This window comes from Haliotis rufescens, unplaced genomic scaffold (assembly GCF_023055435.1).
Source record: "Haliotis rufescens isolate VD_foot unplaced genomic scaffold, xgHalRufe1.0.p SCAF_16, whole genome shotgun sequence".
NCBI classification, from domain to species: Eukaryota; Metazoa; Mollusca; class Gastropoda; order Lepetellida; family Haliotidae; genus Haliotis; species Haliotis rufescens.
Genome location: NW_025963846.1, coordinates 30502031 through 30520386, shown reverse-complemented (window position 1 = coordinate 30520386; position 18356 = coordinate 30502031). Strand labels below are relative to the sequence as shown.

The following is an 18356-nucleotide window of genomic DNA, read 5'->3' as shown; positions in this document are numbered from 1 at the left end:
AATTAACACTTTAATAACGATGACAACAACGATTTTGTGTGATTTGATTATATATCTGGTATAATGTCACTGATATTAAACTTTCGAATCAAACTGCGCTCTCACTTGAAGAAGGTCAGAGTATGCTTGAGTCGGTGTCACTATTGACCAGTTATCCGCATTATTTGATTATTGTCGGAACATAATGGTCATTCAACTTTTGCACAAGGTGTTTACCCGCAGTGTGATTAGTGAGCCGTTTCAATGTGTTGGAGACAGGAGGCATCGCACATCGAGAGGAAAGTTTGTTTTTCCCAATGCGATAGCAGATAAACCACTGATTGCCAGGTTTAAGCATGCCTAAAGTGTGTACGTCAATGTAAAAGGGATCGTCATCTCAACAGATGTCGAGCGGAGTGTTACTTCAGTTCATTTTGATGTCTTCGTGAAGATACGTGCCGTTTGGATTTTGTACGCGTTGGAGCCTGTGGAGTTGGTCATTTTTGATGTTACTCATGTTGCAATAGTTAAGCCGAGATATGACCAAAGATCCAGCAAAAGTGTGTGCAGATTCTTTTGTGAGTAGATGTCGAACGCTTTCCCATGTTGCGGAGATGAAAGAAGCAGGACTTGCAGACATGGCTTACATGTTATTCCATAGTAAGTTCTATCCCTTCTTGTCACATGGACAGTTCGAGATATCCTTGATCATCTCCATTAACATGCAAAGTCCTCAGAACACATGTTGTATTGATCATTGACACCTCTTAGCATGAAATGGATTGTGTTGTATAGCCATAGACAGTTTATAAAGTGCATTGGCTTATAGATTCAAATGGATCCGGACTGCCAGAGGGACTCGATTTATTCATCACCAATCGGGTCGGCTCTTCTGGGGGAGTTGCCACGCCCTACTTTCAATTATCCTCCCCCTTAATATCTCCCGTGAACGTGAAAATTGTAAGGATGACGTGAAGGAATAGCCATACCCTATTCGTTTTAGTGATCTATCGATGCTGCTCTGAAACCCTGTGAGACTGTTTCATTCATAACTTTCCCCATTTGTTTTTCGAACGCTAATGACAAACTTTGATAAAGGAGTGTCTAATTCGTTTGGGGGTATTTTATGCATTTGGCGAATTTCATTTTAGCCATCGATCATGCCGTCCTCAAGCGCCACAAATCTACCTCAGGTATCTTTAGGCTTTGTGCTCGTCGTTTGCTTCACCATGCTCGACGATGGTGTTACGATGCCGAAACGTTGGTCACAGGGGATTCTAGATAACCTACCTTTATCACAGTCAAATTCAAATTCGTTACCATCAACCAGTAACCTGTAATATACATTTGAAAACACTGATATCGCTGTATCACTCCCTCTTTGATCTATTAAAACATTGTCTCCAACATCAAAGGTTTCCATGTTGTTTTAAAACACCTGTTCCCACTTCCGGGATTTTTAATTTGTATGTCTTATTTGCATACTTATGTCATTTGGGTATAACACACACGTTTCATGACATAAGCTTATGTCATTGATAAATGCTTTAGTTAAATGATAAATGATGATATCAAGATCCGACAATAGCTTTCCAAATTGCAAGAGATATTAATTTCTAGTAATAGTTCTATGACAATAATGAACGAATTGCGAACACATTACAACTGGCGGTGGCACAGGACAGCAGATGTTTAGACCGCCAACAGACAATAGGGATAAGATGGGAAAATTTGACATTTTTGGGATCAGTAGTGCGTAATGCCGCCACAATCTGTCAAAAGTTCATTCACTCGATGAAGTTTACTGTGTGTGAGTTTTCGAATTGCAATTTGAGCGATTCTGTTCCACTCTTGCAGCCTCCGTGGTAGGCGGTGTATAACGTTGACGCACACACCTCCCTATCAGGTCCCAGACGTGTTTAATGGGGAAAGATCTTAGGGTCATTGCAGGACTTGGCAGCCTATGGTTGTTGTGCTACTACTGGAGTTCAACATTGACGATTTACTGTATTGTTAGCATGGGCAATGTTGTCCTGAAAGGCAACCTACACGCCTTGCAAACGGCCCTTCAGAACTGTCCAGTGACCCTTCGACAACACAAGGAACGCACCAGAGATTTAACGTCAGATTGCCCCACAACCGCCTATCAAGGAGGTGCACAATGAATCAGACTCATCTAAGAACATGACCTTTCACCCTCGACGATTACCCCAGTTTCGATGTAGTCGGATGAAAGTTTGCAGCAATAACATTTTGACCATGTTCTACTTTTGTTGACCTGGAACGCCCTAAGAGACTGTGTAACATTGAACGTATTTGCCACTGCACACTGACTGTTTCCAGAATGCTAATAACCCGTAGAAGATCCTTGCATTGCAGACGCTCCTTCGCTAGTTCAAACACAAACAATGAATGAAATCATGAAAATCACAACTGTATGTTATGCTGAATCAATAAGATTGACAGAAATGATGGTCAACAAAGATTGACTTAGCTACCTTCCTGGAAGTATCTAAATCAGGAATGACACCCTGTGCATGTGTGTGACACTACTGTGTGTGGCGGGTGCAAACGATAGGTTGTATTTTGGAGCAAGGAATTACAGACATAAACGTTATTGCATAGGATGTTTGTCGCCAAACACATGTCCTTGTTCTAATACTTGGTATTAACATTTATATTTTATGGTCCCTTACTTTTTGTTAAGTGTATATCATAGACCAATGAAGATAATAATACAATTTATCGTGCAATAGTGCAAAGTTACTGCTACTCACGAAAAATGTGTTCTCTCCAAATGGATTCCATTTCCTCCATTTCATCCCTAGGAAGGTCTGAGGACTGAGCTGCAAAATATGGTACATTGCTAGTGTTACAAACATCTAAAATATGGCAAAAGTTGAGTGATTAAACTTGATTAGACATTTTAGAAATTTATCCCATCTCTATCCACAGAAAGTTTACTCGTCAACTATGAGAAAATGATCAAACTTGAGAAAGACTTAAAAACTTTCCACCTTCATGCTATGAACAAAACGAATGAATGAGTTGACATTGGTTTGAAACATATCAGCAGTATTCAAGCTCTTTCCCGGTGAGAAGCATTTCATGAAAAATCCAGAAGTGCATGCATATACAGAAATATCATACAAGGATGATATTAAGACAACATAAAATATCCGTCAAATTTCACAGACAAAGAGGGAAAAACTTACTAGAATCTATGTCTTGTCATAAAAAAATGTTGTATTGTTAAGGCTTTGTACTTGAATAAACATGCTTTCACAGTAGAAACATAAAAATATGTATGGCTTAAGGAATGTGTTCATGTTTTACAAATTAGTTTGATGTTGACTGAACTGCGAAAATACATGGTTATCCAGAACTTGACCCTATGAATCCCATACTTGAAAACCTCTAGTATTGACTAAAATAACTGTTCAATGCTATGTCACCCACCGGGTACGGATAATTTACATGTCTGTCATGTCTCAAAATATATATTGTAAATATTGTATCATGCCACATGTATGATGATCAGTTAATGAATTAATATAGTAGTTTCAACAAAGTGGTAATTGTATTAGTAATGTTCATTGTATTTTAGAACCATGGACCATATATATATATATATATATATATATATATATATATATATATTGTATCTTATAAGTAATGGCGGGATCGAGTTATCGCCCTTGATGAATTGTTTGTTTACTTTAGAATTAAGATAATGATTTTAAATATCATATGATTATCAAGTTCAGCTTCATGTACATTATGAACGGTCGCTTTGTATTGTATTAATATGGGTTTGAAACCTGTACACTACTGTTTCCATAATTTTATTGTCTTGTACATTACATGGTGTCATTATCTATTAAGGCAATAAAGAATCACGCCCGTAGCCTGTGTTGGACCTTGCATTTTGCCATCACAAACCCCGGTTTCAAAATGGAGTCCCCAGTGAGGTCTTTTGCTTTAGAAATGTCAGCCAGAATCTTCGTGGGGTAGACCGCTCCCCTTCCGCTCCCCTGTGTACATGCACATGTGCTGTAATCTGCCAAGCCATGTGTTTCCATATACTTTCACGGTATCTGTGACTGACTTCTTTGTATTGACATTTGTGGATATGACGTTGTGTATTTTGTTTCCTATATAGTAAATGTAACTTGTACGTTATTCCCGTACACATATCAGATTTCTAACATCTGATATTTTGTAAATTACTTCCCTTTGCAATCAATCATGTAATATATGTTACTTCATAGTATCTATTTGTCTTTGCCGGCTTAAGTTTTTCATTACTGTATTACAATTATCTGCATCTGTGTAAGGTTTCGTAATTGTAATTACATTCAACCTTTCTCTACATTTGTAATTATAGATATTTATCTGGCCAGTAAACCTTGTTATGTAGCATTTCACAACTTGTTAAAACATTTTTCGGTGATCACGACATTTGTATACTTTGGTATTGTGTATATTTGCTTACGGCATGTTTAGTTTAGTTTAGTTTAGTTTAGTTTAGTTTAGTTTAGTTCAGTGACTTTTGGATTAACTGTTTTGTTAGTTTCAATAAAGTTTGATATATTTGCCTACCTTCCGTAGACTTGGTTTACTTAATTGGTTTAGTTAGTATTTAGTTAGACGTTTTGATTAGCTGTTTAGTTACTGTATTGAAACTATCATATTTTATTATAAATTCTATTTGCTTCTTTCACCTTTCTACACTTATGCAAATAAACTTGGATAGGTATTAAATTATAATAATAATAATTGGGTAAGAATTAGTTTTTGTTGTTTTTTTCTGACTGCCTTACCACAGCATGACCTAGTTGAAAACTTTTCCCCATCTGCACCTTTTTTCACATTTACATTACAGCATGCCTTGATCTATTCCTTCGTGTTGTCTTGTGGGTCTTATGTTCACACCTAGTATTAGTTATCTTAGGTACTTAACTTCATTATGAAGCATATTAGTATCTTCTTTTATTTACTGAGGTTCTTCTTCTTCTTCTTTTTTCTAGGAAATATTGTTGCAAGCCATTATCACAATTTCTGTGATTTTTCATAGTCGTTGCACATCTTCTTCACATGCTTTTGCGATCTTCATTTGGATTTTTGTAATCCTTCCTATTGACTGCATCATACTCTTTCATCATGAATCTCGAAGAAGAGGAGATGGAAAGTTTGCTGACTATATTTACAAAGATGAGACTGTCTCCAAAGATGACCAGATGACTTTAAAGCATGGATTCAAGGGATGGCACAACAGGAATGACCTATTGTAAAGACAGAGCCTGGTGTCAAAGGCGCCTCCTCAGCCACTAATCCTTGACTTGCTGCTCCACCTTCAACATCTGGCATAACATATCAACACTTTCCCAAGATACCATTCTTTAGCGGAAAGACTGGAAAGGACACTCCATATGCCTTGTTGTTCAAAGACTCATTCTCTAGATGTTATACTCCCGGTTATCAGAAAATCTTTGAAGGGAGAAGCCCCACTGGTTGCCATGAAGCTTGGACACACTGCCACAGTGGAGGACCTCTTGTTCAAGATCCATTCTGCTTTTGGAACTTTGAGAAGGAAGGAGACCCTGATGTCAGTTTTATGGTACTTTCCAAGGAGACAAGGAAGATGTTACAGCATGGGGTTGCCGGCTGGATGGAGAACCTTATGTACCAGATAGCCTCTTAACGTCAGGTGAACTGGGAGGAACAGCCTGAAATGCTCCGAAGCAAGATGTAGGATGGCCTCAAGCCTGAACTGAAGAGCCTTGCTGCCCATACGTATTATAACATCTTCAACTTTGATGAGCTCCGACTATGTTTGAGGGAAGTTGAGTCGACATGAAGCGGGATCAAAGTCACAGCACAGGAAAGAAGACAGCTACCATAAATATGTCCTCTACCTCTGACTCTTCTACTGCTGTTTCAACTAAGTGATGGATTTTAAAGCCATGATGTGGGATATCAAGACAGAACTAGCTGACCTTAAGGAGCAACATCAACATTCAGCTCAAATATTTCTTCAACAGACTCATCACTAGACTCTCAAGGTATTCCTCAGACTTCTTGAAAGAGGAACAGCAAACATTATGGGAAAAGGAATGGACCATCACATCCAACAGGCTCGTTCCAGTCCAAGATGCCATCTGTTATGCCTCAGCAACAGCCTTCTTACAGTCAGCACTCGCCTCCTAGACCACAAGCGCCATATATGCCCCAGCCTATTCCACCACCACAACCGCCTCAAGTTGATTGATATTGACTGCAGCCAGAACCACTGGAATCCATCTGTTGTTACTAATGGATTATGACATGTTTCTGTTTATTGAGAAGCTGTTACGCGGGGTATATCAATGGTTTCTTAAAGATTTGGCAAAGCCAATAATTTACAGAAACTTACGACTCAGATAAACCTATTTCTATATTCTGAATTCAGAAGGAAATTCTCTTTGGATCTTTTGGAGCTTTGCATCATATGCCAAGGTCAGTAATAATTTACATGATCAGAAAAAAGAGTCCCTCAAGGCAGTATTTTATCAGTGACAATGTAAACATAAAAATCGACCGCCCTGTTAAAAGTTTAAAATGTTTCATTATTTATTTATGATTTTAATATATCATGCTGTGGTGCAACCATGCGCACCATTGAGAGACAGTTACAATTTTGTCTATATAAAATACATAAATTGTCTCTTGAAAACGATTTGAAGTTTTCCCAAACAAAACCCTATTATGCTCACTTTTGCAACACTTAGAAAATACATAAAGATCAGTTATTTGAATATTATTCCAATTAAAGTGGTCAGGGAAACCAAGTTTTGGGGTATTATCCTTGATCATAAGTTATGCTTTATACCTAATATTAAAAATCTTGAAGCTAGATGCTTAAGCGCTTAGTATTTTAAAGGTGGTATCATATGGCAAGGGGGGTGGAGACTTTTGCATCTCAATAGAACTTTGAAAAGGTCAAAACACGATAATGGTTGATTCATTTGATTCGTAAATAATATATCAGATAACTTGACACTATTCACCATAAGGGACTTCAGTTGTGGTTTGGAGCATTTAGGACTATTGACAGTTTGTATATGGCGACAAATGAGCCTTGTCTTAATTGGAAACGAATCAAACTGCCATTCGTATACATCACTAAACTTCCAACCGATCTAATCCAATATTTAACAATGTATTTGCTCCTCCATATCAATATTGTATGACAGAAACAAAATTCAGTTCCACCACTTGGCATTTGCATACAATCTCACATCAAAGATAAAATGTAATCATTTTGCTATTGCAGAATACAAAACAACAGCAATGCCTCCATGGCCTCCATGATAATCAGTACAACCAGATGTTAATTTAGAATTGGCAAAACTAAAGAAGTAACTTATCAATTATTTTATCAACAAGAATTGTACGAACTGAAGAACCTTTATCCCTCTCATTTCAGTATCTACAAAGATGGATCAAAGGTAGTGAGTAGGTATCACCAGCAACTGTGACTATCAGTTTTCCATTTGAATTTTACGAGAGAAACTCATGCTATGGCTATTGGCTGCCCAATCACGAAGGCATCAGTGGCAACTGTAAAGCCGGTGCCTTGGCAAAAGCTGCTCTGAATATGTCAACTTGAAAAACAAACTTCCACTTGCACAAACCAAAATCAGTCCGATTGTAAGACAGCTTGGATTTAAGATCACAATCTTAGTTAAGACCGAAATCTTCAACGGTGGAGGTACGAATATCTTAAACACGACTCCTGTCTACAGTTGTCTGCAAACGCGCATAGCTTGCATATAATGACTAGAACCAGTTAGGACACACAACACTTACCACCTCCCTCGATCGCACCTTTGATAGTTTTATCAAAGGTCCCACTTATTTAAAGGAAATATTTTTTGATCGGCATTGATACTGTCATGATTTAAGAATTTTTAAATATTGCAACAGAGACAAAAACCTACTCTACCTACTATAAAAGTATTGAAATACGAATAAATTCATTCATAAATTTGGCTCTAGATTTAGTGACATAATTATTTACGAAAATTAAAATTAACATAATAATATGTCCTCATAGGAAAACATGTAAATGTATGATCGTCATCTGTTTGGGAAAGCTTTTTGTCAAATCCTGAATATATCCTTCATGTTTTCGTTTTCAAAGCACAGAAAGATGGGGGATTTCAAGAATGAATGGGGGAAATAAGAATAATAAATAATATTTCGAGAGAGCAGTTGTTTAATAAATATTCACTGGGTATTACTTATATTGATAATTATACTTTTGATATTTATGGGATATCTTAGACAAATTCTAATGCCTCATCATGTGTATTTGCCTGTGCGATGAATTCTTTTAAATTCATATATCAAAACTGTTCGTCCTCGTCCAATTCGTCGAGTTTAGATTCAGACATGTATGGTTTTGCACTTTATCTTGTATTTATTTGTAGATTAATTTACTGATAAACTAAAGTCAAAATAACTGACACGAAAGTCACCCCCCCAAAAATATGATGGGAGCTCAGCGATTCTACAACATAAATGAATTGGGCAAGATAGATTTTCCTCTACGGGCTTATACTAAGGGAAACCACTCCCATCTTGAGGATAAACTAAGATTAGCTGCCCTTGAGTTATCCAAAAGGTCACGGACGTCAATAATCGTTGCAGAAAACTTAGGTTTTTATCCTTCCCTTGATAAACGAAACAGTATGTTGTTTCACACTTCTTTCAGCATTGAGTCGGGAAGAAATAGTACTTTAGCTATCAACTCGATACTTATGTGGTTCACTATCGCAATTAACGACATTTCCGACGTTAAATCTCTGGTGCGTTCCTTGTGTTGTTGAAGTGTCTATTCCAATCATACACTTTAACAAAATATAAAGGCAATGTTCAAACGTAAATCAGATTATACACGTTATACAGGCCCTGTCTTGCACACCATTTTGTCAAGTTTATTCTGGGACTACAACGATCTTACCTTCTTAAGATCGTTTTGATTGTAGCTTACAATGATCTTAGCCAACAATGGCTTTATGCAAGTGAATGGTGATTGTAGGTGAAGCTTAAGATGGCATACATAAGGATTTACAATTATTGTAGTGCTACGACCCCAAATTGGAACAAAAAGGTTTTGGCTAAACTCCAGTCAAAATCAAATCAAGCCATTAATAAGAGGTCACACCCATTCTGGTCTATATTGCCATGACGAAGTTGTGTTACAGCGGTGCAGCATTGGACACAGTCATCATACTCTCTCATTTATATTGAAAGGTGAAGACGCACCTTTTTGCATCCCTTTTAATAGTCAAATTACTATGAAGCACGTTTTGATTGACTGTGTTTATTTGCACTTTTGAGACAATGCTATTACGATAATGTGCATGCCATATCTGAACTTTTAGTAAGTTTCTAACCACTTGATATTAACATATTTAAAACTCTATGATAACATATACAATTAAAAAGAGGTGGGACACCCGGGTAGGAAGCAATAAACTAAACGAATTAGAAGCAACAATCGGTCACACCAACTTTGGTCGTCAGTCAAGATATGACAAGGTCGTTTTACGATGATGTCGCATTGGCCACAGTCCATTTACTAAAGACAGTTAATGTCACAGGGGTACAGAAAATGTCAGTATCGGTTGTGCGCACCACGTGCATCAATCACTGCTTGACACCGACGCCCCATAGATGCAATCAAGTTGTCAATAACACGCTGTTGGATGTGCTGCCATTCATACTGAAGTGCACCAAGAAGCGCCGGAAGTGTTTGGGGCGGTGGATTCCTTCTGCGAACGTGTCGATCCAACTCGTCCCACAGATGCTCAATCGGGGACAAATATGTTGACCGGGCTGGCTAAGGTAATGTTTGGATGATGTTGTGCTGTAAGAAATCCTGACAAACACGTGCAATATGCGGTCGATCGTTGTCCTGCTGGAACTGTCCGCCATGAACGTTGACGTGAGGAAGAACGTAAGGCTGTAGGATCAAGTCTCTGTAACGCACACCTGTCAATGCACCTGCCACATGCACGAGAGGCGTCCTACCACCGTGATGAATTCCGGCCCATGTCATGACACTCCCGCCGCCAAACTGGACAACCTGCTGCACACAGTTGGGGGCGTGACGTTCACCCCGACGTCTGTAGACACGTGCGCGCTCATCAGCACGTGTGAGTAGGAAACGGGACTCGTCAGTAAACGGTACATTTCTCCACCTCGCACGTGCCCATCTAACCCTTTGTTGGCACCAAAGCAGACGGTCCGCCAGATGACAATACATGATGTCGAACAGGTCTTCGCGCAAAAGGTCCAGCCTCCCTCAGTCTGTTGCGTACCGTTTGATCTGATATTCTGCATACCCCAGGGATCTGTGTGGTTGTAGACGTGGCTGTGGTAGTGCGGTCTCGGAGGTGTCGCAGCCGGATGTATCGATTTGTACTTGGGTTGTTACCCTTGGTCTTCCTGACCTTGGTCTGTCGTCAACTCTGTTGGTGTTGTGGTATCAGTTGGTCCACAGTGCGGAGATTGTCTGTCTGGATACGCAAAGTGCCTGGCCACTTCTTGCTGAGTTGCTCCAGCTTGTTATCTCCAAATGGCGTTGTTCCGTTAAGCTGCATTCAGTCTTGGCATTCTGTCACCGCCTCTACTGCCGTTATAAGGATTGTATGAACATCCGTTGATGTTAATTTTTATACCCATCAGTAGGGGGGCCTGCATGCCTAAATGCAGGACCCTGTGCTGCACGTTTTTTACAGGCAGTTGCGTTTGGATGAAGCTGTAAAAGTGATCCCCAAACGCTACGTGTATGTGCTTTGCATGTGTTTTCGCGAATTATAGACACATCATCTTTCTGTTTGACTTATTTGGTTCTCATTTAATGTAATTATTTTAGATATTTGGCAAAACGTTGTTTTACATCTATGTCAAGTTTCTTTTTTTGAAGAGTATATATTGCTTGACTGTTTGGACTTAGCAATCGCAAGGGATTCACATTATCAAAGCGTAAATATGAAAGATTTCTTTTCCTGTTTCAGCGGGCATCTCATCTTAAATTACTTGAAAATTTAGATTTAAAATTATAAATATGTATGTGAATAATTAAATACTTGTTTATAAATTTGCTATTATAAACTGATATTGAAGGCTCTTTCCAGGAGGTTAAAGTACTGTAAAATTATTGTCCCCCTGTGTGACACGTAATCCTATCATAATCGATGTAACTATCATCAACCAATGTTTTTAAGCCAACTCATTGCTGAGTATTATTTAATATTGGCTGGTATTGTGCAAAACCTCCAATAGTTAAAGTGATGACATAGATCCTGCTGGGTATCATTTCAAGAAGCAGAAGAACTGTAAGTCCCCATGATCCCCAGCGGGGTGGCTTAGCTTTGGTAACTGGTGGCTGATATCCCGTGTTTTAAAACTGTATCTTTGATATTGTTATGCTCAAATATGTTGCATAAGTTATTGATTTAACTTTGCCTATATAACTAAATTGAGAAATAATTAACCAGGTCTCGTCTCTATAAGGCTGAAATAGTGCTGAAATAGTTAGGTTTAATTTTAACTCACTCATTACATCTCTTCTCTCTAGGGTTCATGAATTTGGCGAAGACCTTCATACACAATACGTTTCAGACACTCAGCAAGGTGACAGTGCCAGTGTCAAACACTATCCGCCTATTGCAAGCTAGCTAGGAAGGCAAGGAAAAAAGCTGAACACTATTTCCGTCGCCATCCTATGGTCCACAATTTAAATAAATTTAAAATATTAAACGCCAAAGCTAGGCGTACATTTAAACAAAACAAGCGTCAATCTTGGCACCATTATGTCTCAAAGATAAATTCACGTACGCCAATATCTAAGGTATGGAACATGATCCGGAAGATTAAAGGAAAGGGTTCTAAATCTAGTATCCATCACCTTAAAAATGGGAATGAATTACTAACCGATACTTCTGATATTGCTAATAAAATTGGTGAAACTCTGGCTCAACACTCTTCATCCTCAAACTATGTCCCTAAATTCCAAAAATTTCAAAAGCAGCAAGAAAAGAAACCTGTAAATTTTAGTTCCGATAATGGAGAAGATTACAATGAAACCTTTTCCATTCATGAGCTCAATACTGCCCTTGGCCAAGCTCATGATACTGATACAGGGTCTGATAATATACATTATCAACTCTTAAAACATTTACCGCAATCATGTTTAGAAACCCTCTTGATGATATATGATAAAATCTGGACGTCAGGAGAATTTCCTTCTTCATGGCGTGATGCTATAATTGTTCCCATACCCAAACCTGGACGTGATCATACTGATCCTTCAAATTATCGACCAATTTCATTAACAAGCTGCGTTTGCAAAACCATGGAACGCATGGTCAATAACAGATTAACATGGTACTTGGAATCAAATGACTTAATCACAAATATCCAATGTGGTTTCCGTAAAAATCGCAGTACCATTGACCATTTAGTTCGACTGGAATCATTCATTAAGAATGCCATTGTAAATAAGCAACATGCAGTGTCTATCTTTTTCGATCTAGAAAAAGCATATGACACTACATGGAAGCACGGTATTTTAAAAGACTTACATGACTTTGGATTGCGAGGCCGTTTGCCTCAATTTATATCCAAGTTTTTATCTGACAGACAATTTCAAGTCCGCGTGGGTACTACCCTGTCTGATCATTATAATCAGGATCAGGGTGTCCCACAAGGCAGTATTTTGTCTGTCACATTGTTCAGTATTAAAATAAATAGCCTCTCTAAGGTTTTAAATGACTCCATTGATGGATCTTTATTCGTTGATGATTTTAACATATCATGTCGTGGTAAAAACATGCATACTATCGAAAGACAATTACAATTATGTCTAAATAAGATAAATAAATGGTGTTTAGAAAATGGTTTTAAATTTTCAAAATCCAAAACAAATTGTATACACTTTTGTAGGAAATACAAACCCCATAAAGACCCTGATTTAATTTTAGATAACACTCCGATTAAAGTTGTAAAAGAGGCTAAGTTCTTGGGTCTTATTTTTGACCACCATTTAACGTTTTTACCTCACATAAAATATTTGAAAAATAAATGCCTGAAGGCCCTTGATCTCCTAAAAGTTGTTTCAAATTCCAAGTGGGGAGGGGATCAGAAAACCCTCCTTCAACTGTACAGAGCACTTATTCGCTCTAAACTTGATTATGGCTCCATCATCTATGGTGGAGCCTGCAAAAGTAATCTTAAACTTTTGGACTCTATTCACCATCAAGGTCTGAGACTTTGTCTTGGATCTTTCCTAACTTCTCCTGTTGACAGTTTGTACGTTGAGGCTGATGAACCTTCCCTCAAACAACGCCGAATTAAATTATCCTTACAATATGTCACTAAATTACGCTCTAATACCTCGAATCCAGCATATGACTGTGTTTTTCACCCCCTTTATGAAAATCTCTATAATAAAAAATCATCGGTTCTCCCCCCACTTGGAATAAGACTTCAATCTGATATTTCTGCCGCTAAAATTAATCTTGCAGCTATAGCCCCCACGCAGCTTTTGTCTTCTCCACCTTGGCAGTTGGTAAAGCCAGAGGTGGATCTGACATTAACTAAATTAAAGAAATCGGAAACAAATCAACTTATTTATCAACAAAAATATAATGAATTAAGAAACACATATAATACTTACAAATCTATATTTACTGATGGTTCCAAGGATAGTGGCGCTGTTGCTAGCGCCACTGTCATTGGATCCAGGACTATCTCCTCCAGATTACCCGACAATAGTTCTATTTTCACAGCTGAGGCCAATGCCATTTTAACAGCTTTACAATATATCAGTAAACAGTCAAAATATCAGAAGTTTATCCTATTTTCCGATTCTCTTTCTTGCCTGCAGGCTATCCATAACATCTCATGTCAACATCCACTTTTAATCAAAATTATTGAATTATTTAATGAACTTGCTACTGGCCAATACGACATCGTCTTTTGTTGGTTGCCCAGTCATGTGGGCATCAAAGGCAACTCAATGGCTGATGCTGCTGCAAAAGCAGCACTCAACAAATCTGTGACACCACTTCTTATCCCATTTACTGATTATAAACCTGTAATCAGATCTTATATTTGTGATCTGATGCAAAAGAAGTGGGACTCCCAAGTAGGTATCAATAAATTACATGAAATTAAACCAAATATTGGTTACACCTACTTGGGCTGTCAGTCCAGATTTGAAGAAGTCATTATGCGACGATGTCGTATTGGCCATAGCAGGTATACACACGAATATCTTTTAAAAGGTGAGGATCCTCCATTTTGTATCCCTTGTGATGAAGGAATCACAGTCAAGCATGTCCTGCTTGATTGTGTTGATTTTTCCATCACAAGGGATAAATATTTCAAAGTTTCATCCTTAAAGGATCTTTTTAATATCAGTGTTCATTTAATTATTGACTTTTTAAAAGAAATTGAATTGTTGCTAAAATTTTGATTGATATGTTTTGTATATAGTATAGTTTTTATAATTGGTAAAATAAATTTGTTAACTGTGATTGTTAGTGGCTGTATTCTCGAAGGGGGTTGAAGTAGTGTAAAATTATTGTCCCCCTGAGAGGGTATGTAAGACCACGTCTTTCAAAGTCTATTTATTTCTACCACGTTCTTAATCGTAGTATATATGTTCATTTAACTTTGGCTAAATTTGTCATAATCGCCAACAGCTGAAGGGATGATGTAAATCCAGCTGGGGTCCATGCAGGTAGCAAAAGTACTGTAAGTCCCCATGGACCCTAGCATGGTGATCTACCTTCAGCTGCTGGCGATCTATAGCCTGTTTTTATCTTGTATCGTTATGTATAGTGCTATTCTCTTTTAAAATTCCGTACTAGTTTTATATCTTTTTCTGTGATGATCTAGTAATTTTACTGTCCTTCGTTGGCAGGTTTTTATACAAATGTCAATGTATGTATTATCTTTAACTATTGATAGTCACGATATGGCTGAAATATTGCCGATGTGACTTAAAATTTAACTAACTCAACTCAACTCAAACACTATCCGCCATAATGAAATCCTGACATTCGTCCTGATCTGAAGAAAAATATGACTCTAATGACAACACTCTTTCTTTCACTACATTCACGACCAGATGTAGATATGGAAAAGTTGTTTCGTTTTGAAAATCAAAGGGACCACCAAGTTTGGCTGATCATGGTTCACTTTGATTAGGCAACAAGTCTGATATTCTGAAATGCACCAAAGCACCAATTGGTCGACAACTTCGAGGCCAAATTAGGCACAGTTGTTGTGCTGGACATGGCCACAGATGTTCATGTGGCGCGGTCAGCGAAGACATTTGCTGAGTATGCCATTCCTGGAGTCTCAGATAACTACAACAGTTGCACGTATAGATGCCATATGGGATAACTACCAAGAAAACAACCCCAAATCCCTCACAAATAAGCCTCGTGGTACAGGTCCACGGGCTAGGATTGGGGATAGCAACAATGGATTTCTAAAACAAAAAGGAGTTATTCTGTGACCTCAGTGAGGAGCTTGTCAAGTAACTTGTCAAGTAAGATCCTTCTCATTACCAAATTGGAGAGTGTTCTTTCCAATGGGCTGTGCAATGTATCAGCTCTCCCACCCTGTTACCACTCTGGAGCAGATACAAGGATATTCCTTCATCTGGCACATGCTGTAGCACTGCCTTGCCATCTTGGCAAAACACAACAAGACTCACTGAAACACTGGTGACATTAACCAATCAACTAGATCTGTTCAGCCTTCAATCTATTCACGTGCAGAAGCTGGAATGATTTGTGATTTATAGTAAGTGGTGTGGTTTGGCTAAAGTCAATGAAGCCAGACATTGTCTTTTTACAACTGGTAAAAAAAACTCTCCTGAGAATATACCACCCACTCAGGCACATAAAAGGGGCACTGCTTCACTCATGGTGTCTATCAGGAATTAAAAGTAAATTTTAAGTTGAAAAAATGAAAATAGAAACCCAAAATACAGCTGAATAAACTTGAAACAGTGTTTAACAATCAAAAAGCTCAAAATCTTCGGAATAGCTTTGAGATTCATAGGATTCGCCATCAGAAAGTTGGAATGATACAGTAGTGCGTGATTTCCTGGAGAACACTCCAGAACTCGACAACACTCAGTGTGTTCTGATCAAGCGTGCCCAGTGCCTTAAATCAAGAAATAGAATAAAACCTATAATCGTCAAGTTCAGTTCCAATAAGATCAAAATGAATGTGCCGGAAACTGCAAACGCGTGAGTGAGTGAGTGAGTTGGCTTTAACACGGCGTGTCAGCTTAATGTGGGAAAGCCCGAAGTGATGCAGGTCTCAGACGTTTACCACTTAAGTGAAACCAAAGAGCACGGATATGGTGCTGACAAACCTAGAAACATAATCGGGCGGACCGGGATTCCAAACTATAGTCATAGGTGTCTGGCGTGCCCAAGGGACGCAACTCTGCACAGCGAATCACGGCGCCTTAAACGACTTGACCGCCCCATGCTGCTAATGATTTTACACAGAGAGGGCGCAGACAGGACGCGTAACATCGTCAAGCCTGGAGAGGAGGGAAAGGCGGCTTACTTTGCTTATGACAAGCTGGTTATTGGGGACAATATATATATACACGGAAAGACAATGGCATTTAAGAAATAAGAAAAAATAGAAAACAGAATTCCAACAGAAGTGATATTGTTCAGATAAAGAAATTCGCCCCAGGGTGAGCGATGACAAGTCAACAAGTTAGGGGCGTGGCCTCAGAGTGAATGATAAAGGAGACAATTACCATTTGGAAAGTGTGAGTTTAAATATCTGCAGTGATAACATTCAGGGAGTTCACTTAGCGGAAACGAGCACCTGCTTCATTAGAATCTAAAACCTTGCATAATGACGATTCAGTAGTTCAAGATATTTTACCATGTTTTCCATGTGTTGCTTCTGAAGCATGGCGGTTGATGAATGTAGGACGTTATTTTGGGGGGACTTCTCTGTATATTCGTCAAACTTTGTCAATCTTCCACAAACAGTAGAGCTATTATTATATAATAATATCAGTATTGAGGAACTTGACACTGACAATGCTAAAATTAATTAAAACTTAATATGACACTGAAACAGAAAATTGTGTCGTTTGGAGATTTAAAAGCTGACACTGAATACTTTAAGGTCTTTATTATTGATGATGAGTCGGACGTTGACCTATTTCAGCTCGGTGACATGCATGATACTATAACACCTTTCGTGAACAACAAAAGACATGAAACAAATCTTTTTGACCTATGTCTAGTGGATTTATGTTGAGTATTGGGAATTTTAAATAGTAAATGGCCGTAAATCTAGTGATTTAACCCGAGCGTTCACATGTATTACTCGTACCGTACAGGTTTAATAGCTTATGTTATTGTATCTTCCAGTGTGTTCAATCAATATCTGATTAGTTGAAGACTTCAGAAGTGAATCAGATCACCTCTCTGTTACGTGTCGGTTGCAGTTTCAGTCTGTAAGTTACAGTTGACGCGAGGGGTGATTTCGAGCACTGAACCGGTTGTTAACAATAGATGTATTGTACATTTGGATAGACATTAATATTAATGTTGATACGTTGGTAGAACTTTTGCATGTTTCGGGGTGTTCAGTTAAGAGCATTTACTTCCGGGTTGAGTAGTACATTGAAAGAGCAATCCGTTTGGTTTGGTCGTGAATGTAATGTATTAAAGCCAAGTAAATATACTTTTGTTAAACTTACTCGAAAGATGTAAAAGAGACATTTATCTTGAAAGTAAAAGTGTATCTTGAAATGTTTGTAATGCAAAGTAAAGTGAAAAAAGTTATGTTTTAGCGAATATGAATTTATATATATATATATATATATATATATATATATATATATATATATATGACACGCACCCCTGCACTAATACCTTAAGAACACGTCCCCAAATACGTGGTCTAAAGGTACTAGTGCAGGGGTGCGTGACAGAGGTGTTCATGGGCTGATGAGTTTTTGAATGTGTAATACGACAACTTTGATTTTGATTATGTGAATAACTGTTATGTTGGGTGCCGTAAACGGTGACTTTTCCTTCTCCAGCAGCTAGCCAAGGGATAACGTAAGAGGTGGTTGGTGACTAGCGGGATCGGGTGGCCAGACTCACTGACTTGGTGGATGCATGTCATCGTATCCCACTTGAGTAGATCGATACTCATGATGTCAATCACTCGATCGTCTAGTCCAGACTCGATTATTTACAGACCATCTTCAAATAGCTGGAATATTGCTGAGAGTGGCAAACAAACAGTAGTGTTTT

The 18356-nt window shown here is 38.2% G+C and overlaps 1 protein-coding gene across 5 annotated transcripts in view; it reads right to left on the bottom strand.

Annotated features, from left to right (window-relative positions):
- Window positions 1-18356, bottom strand: part of LOC124119556 (protein TsetseEP-like) — a 256264-nt gene that overhangs the window by 22483 nt on the left and 215425 nt on the right. For 4 of the 5 annotated variants that reach the window (XM_046482108.2, XM_046482106.2, XM_046482105.2 and 1 more), the window contains one exon: window positions 2757-2825. The exons of the other annotated variant lie outside the window; for it this stretch is intronic. In XM_046482108.2, coding sequence (XP_046338064.1) covers window positions 2757-2825 — 69 coding nt within the window. The remainder of the gene's footprint in view (window positions 1-2756; window positions 2826-18356) is intronic. 5 annotated transcript variants of the gene reach the window in all.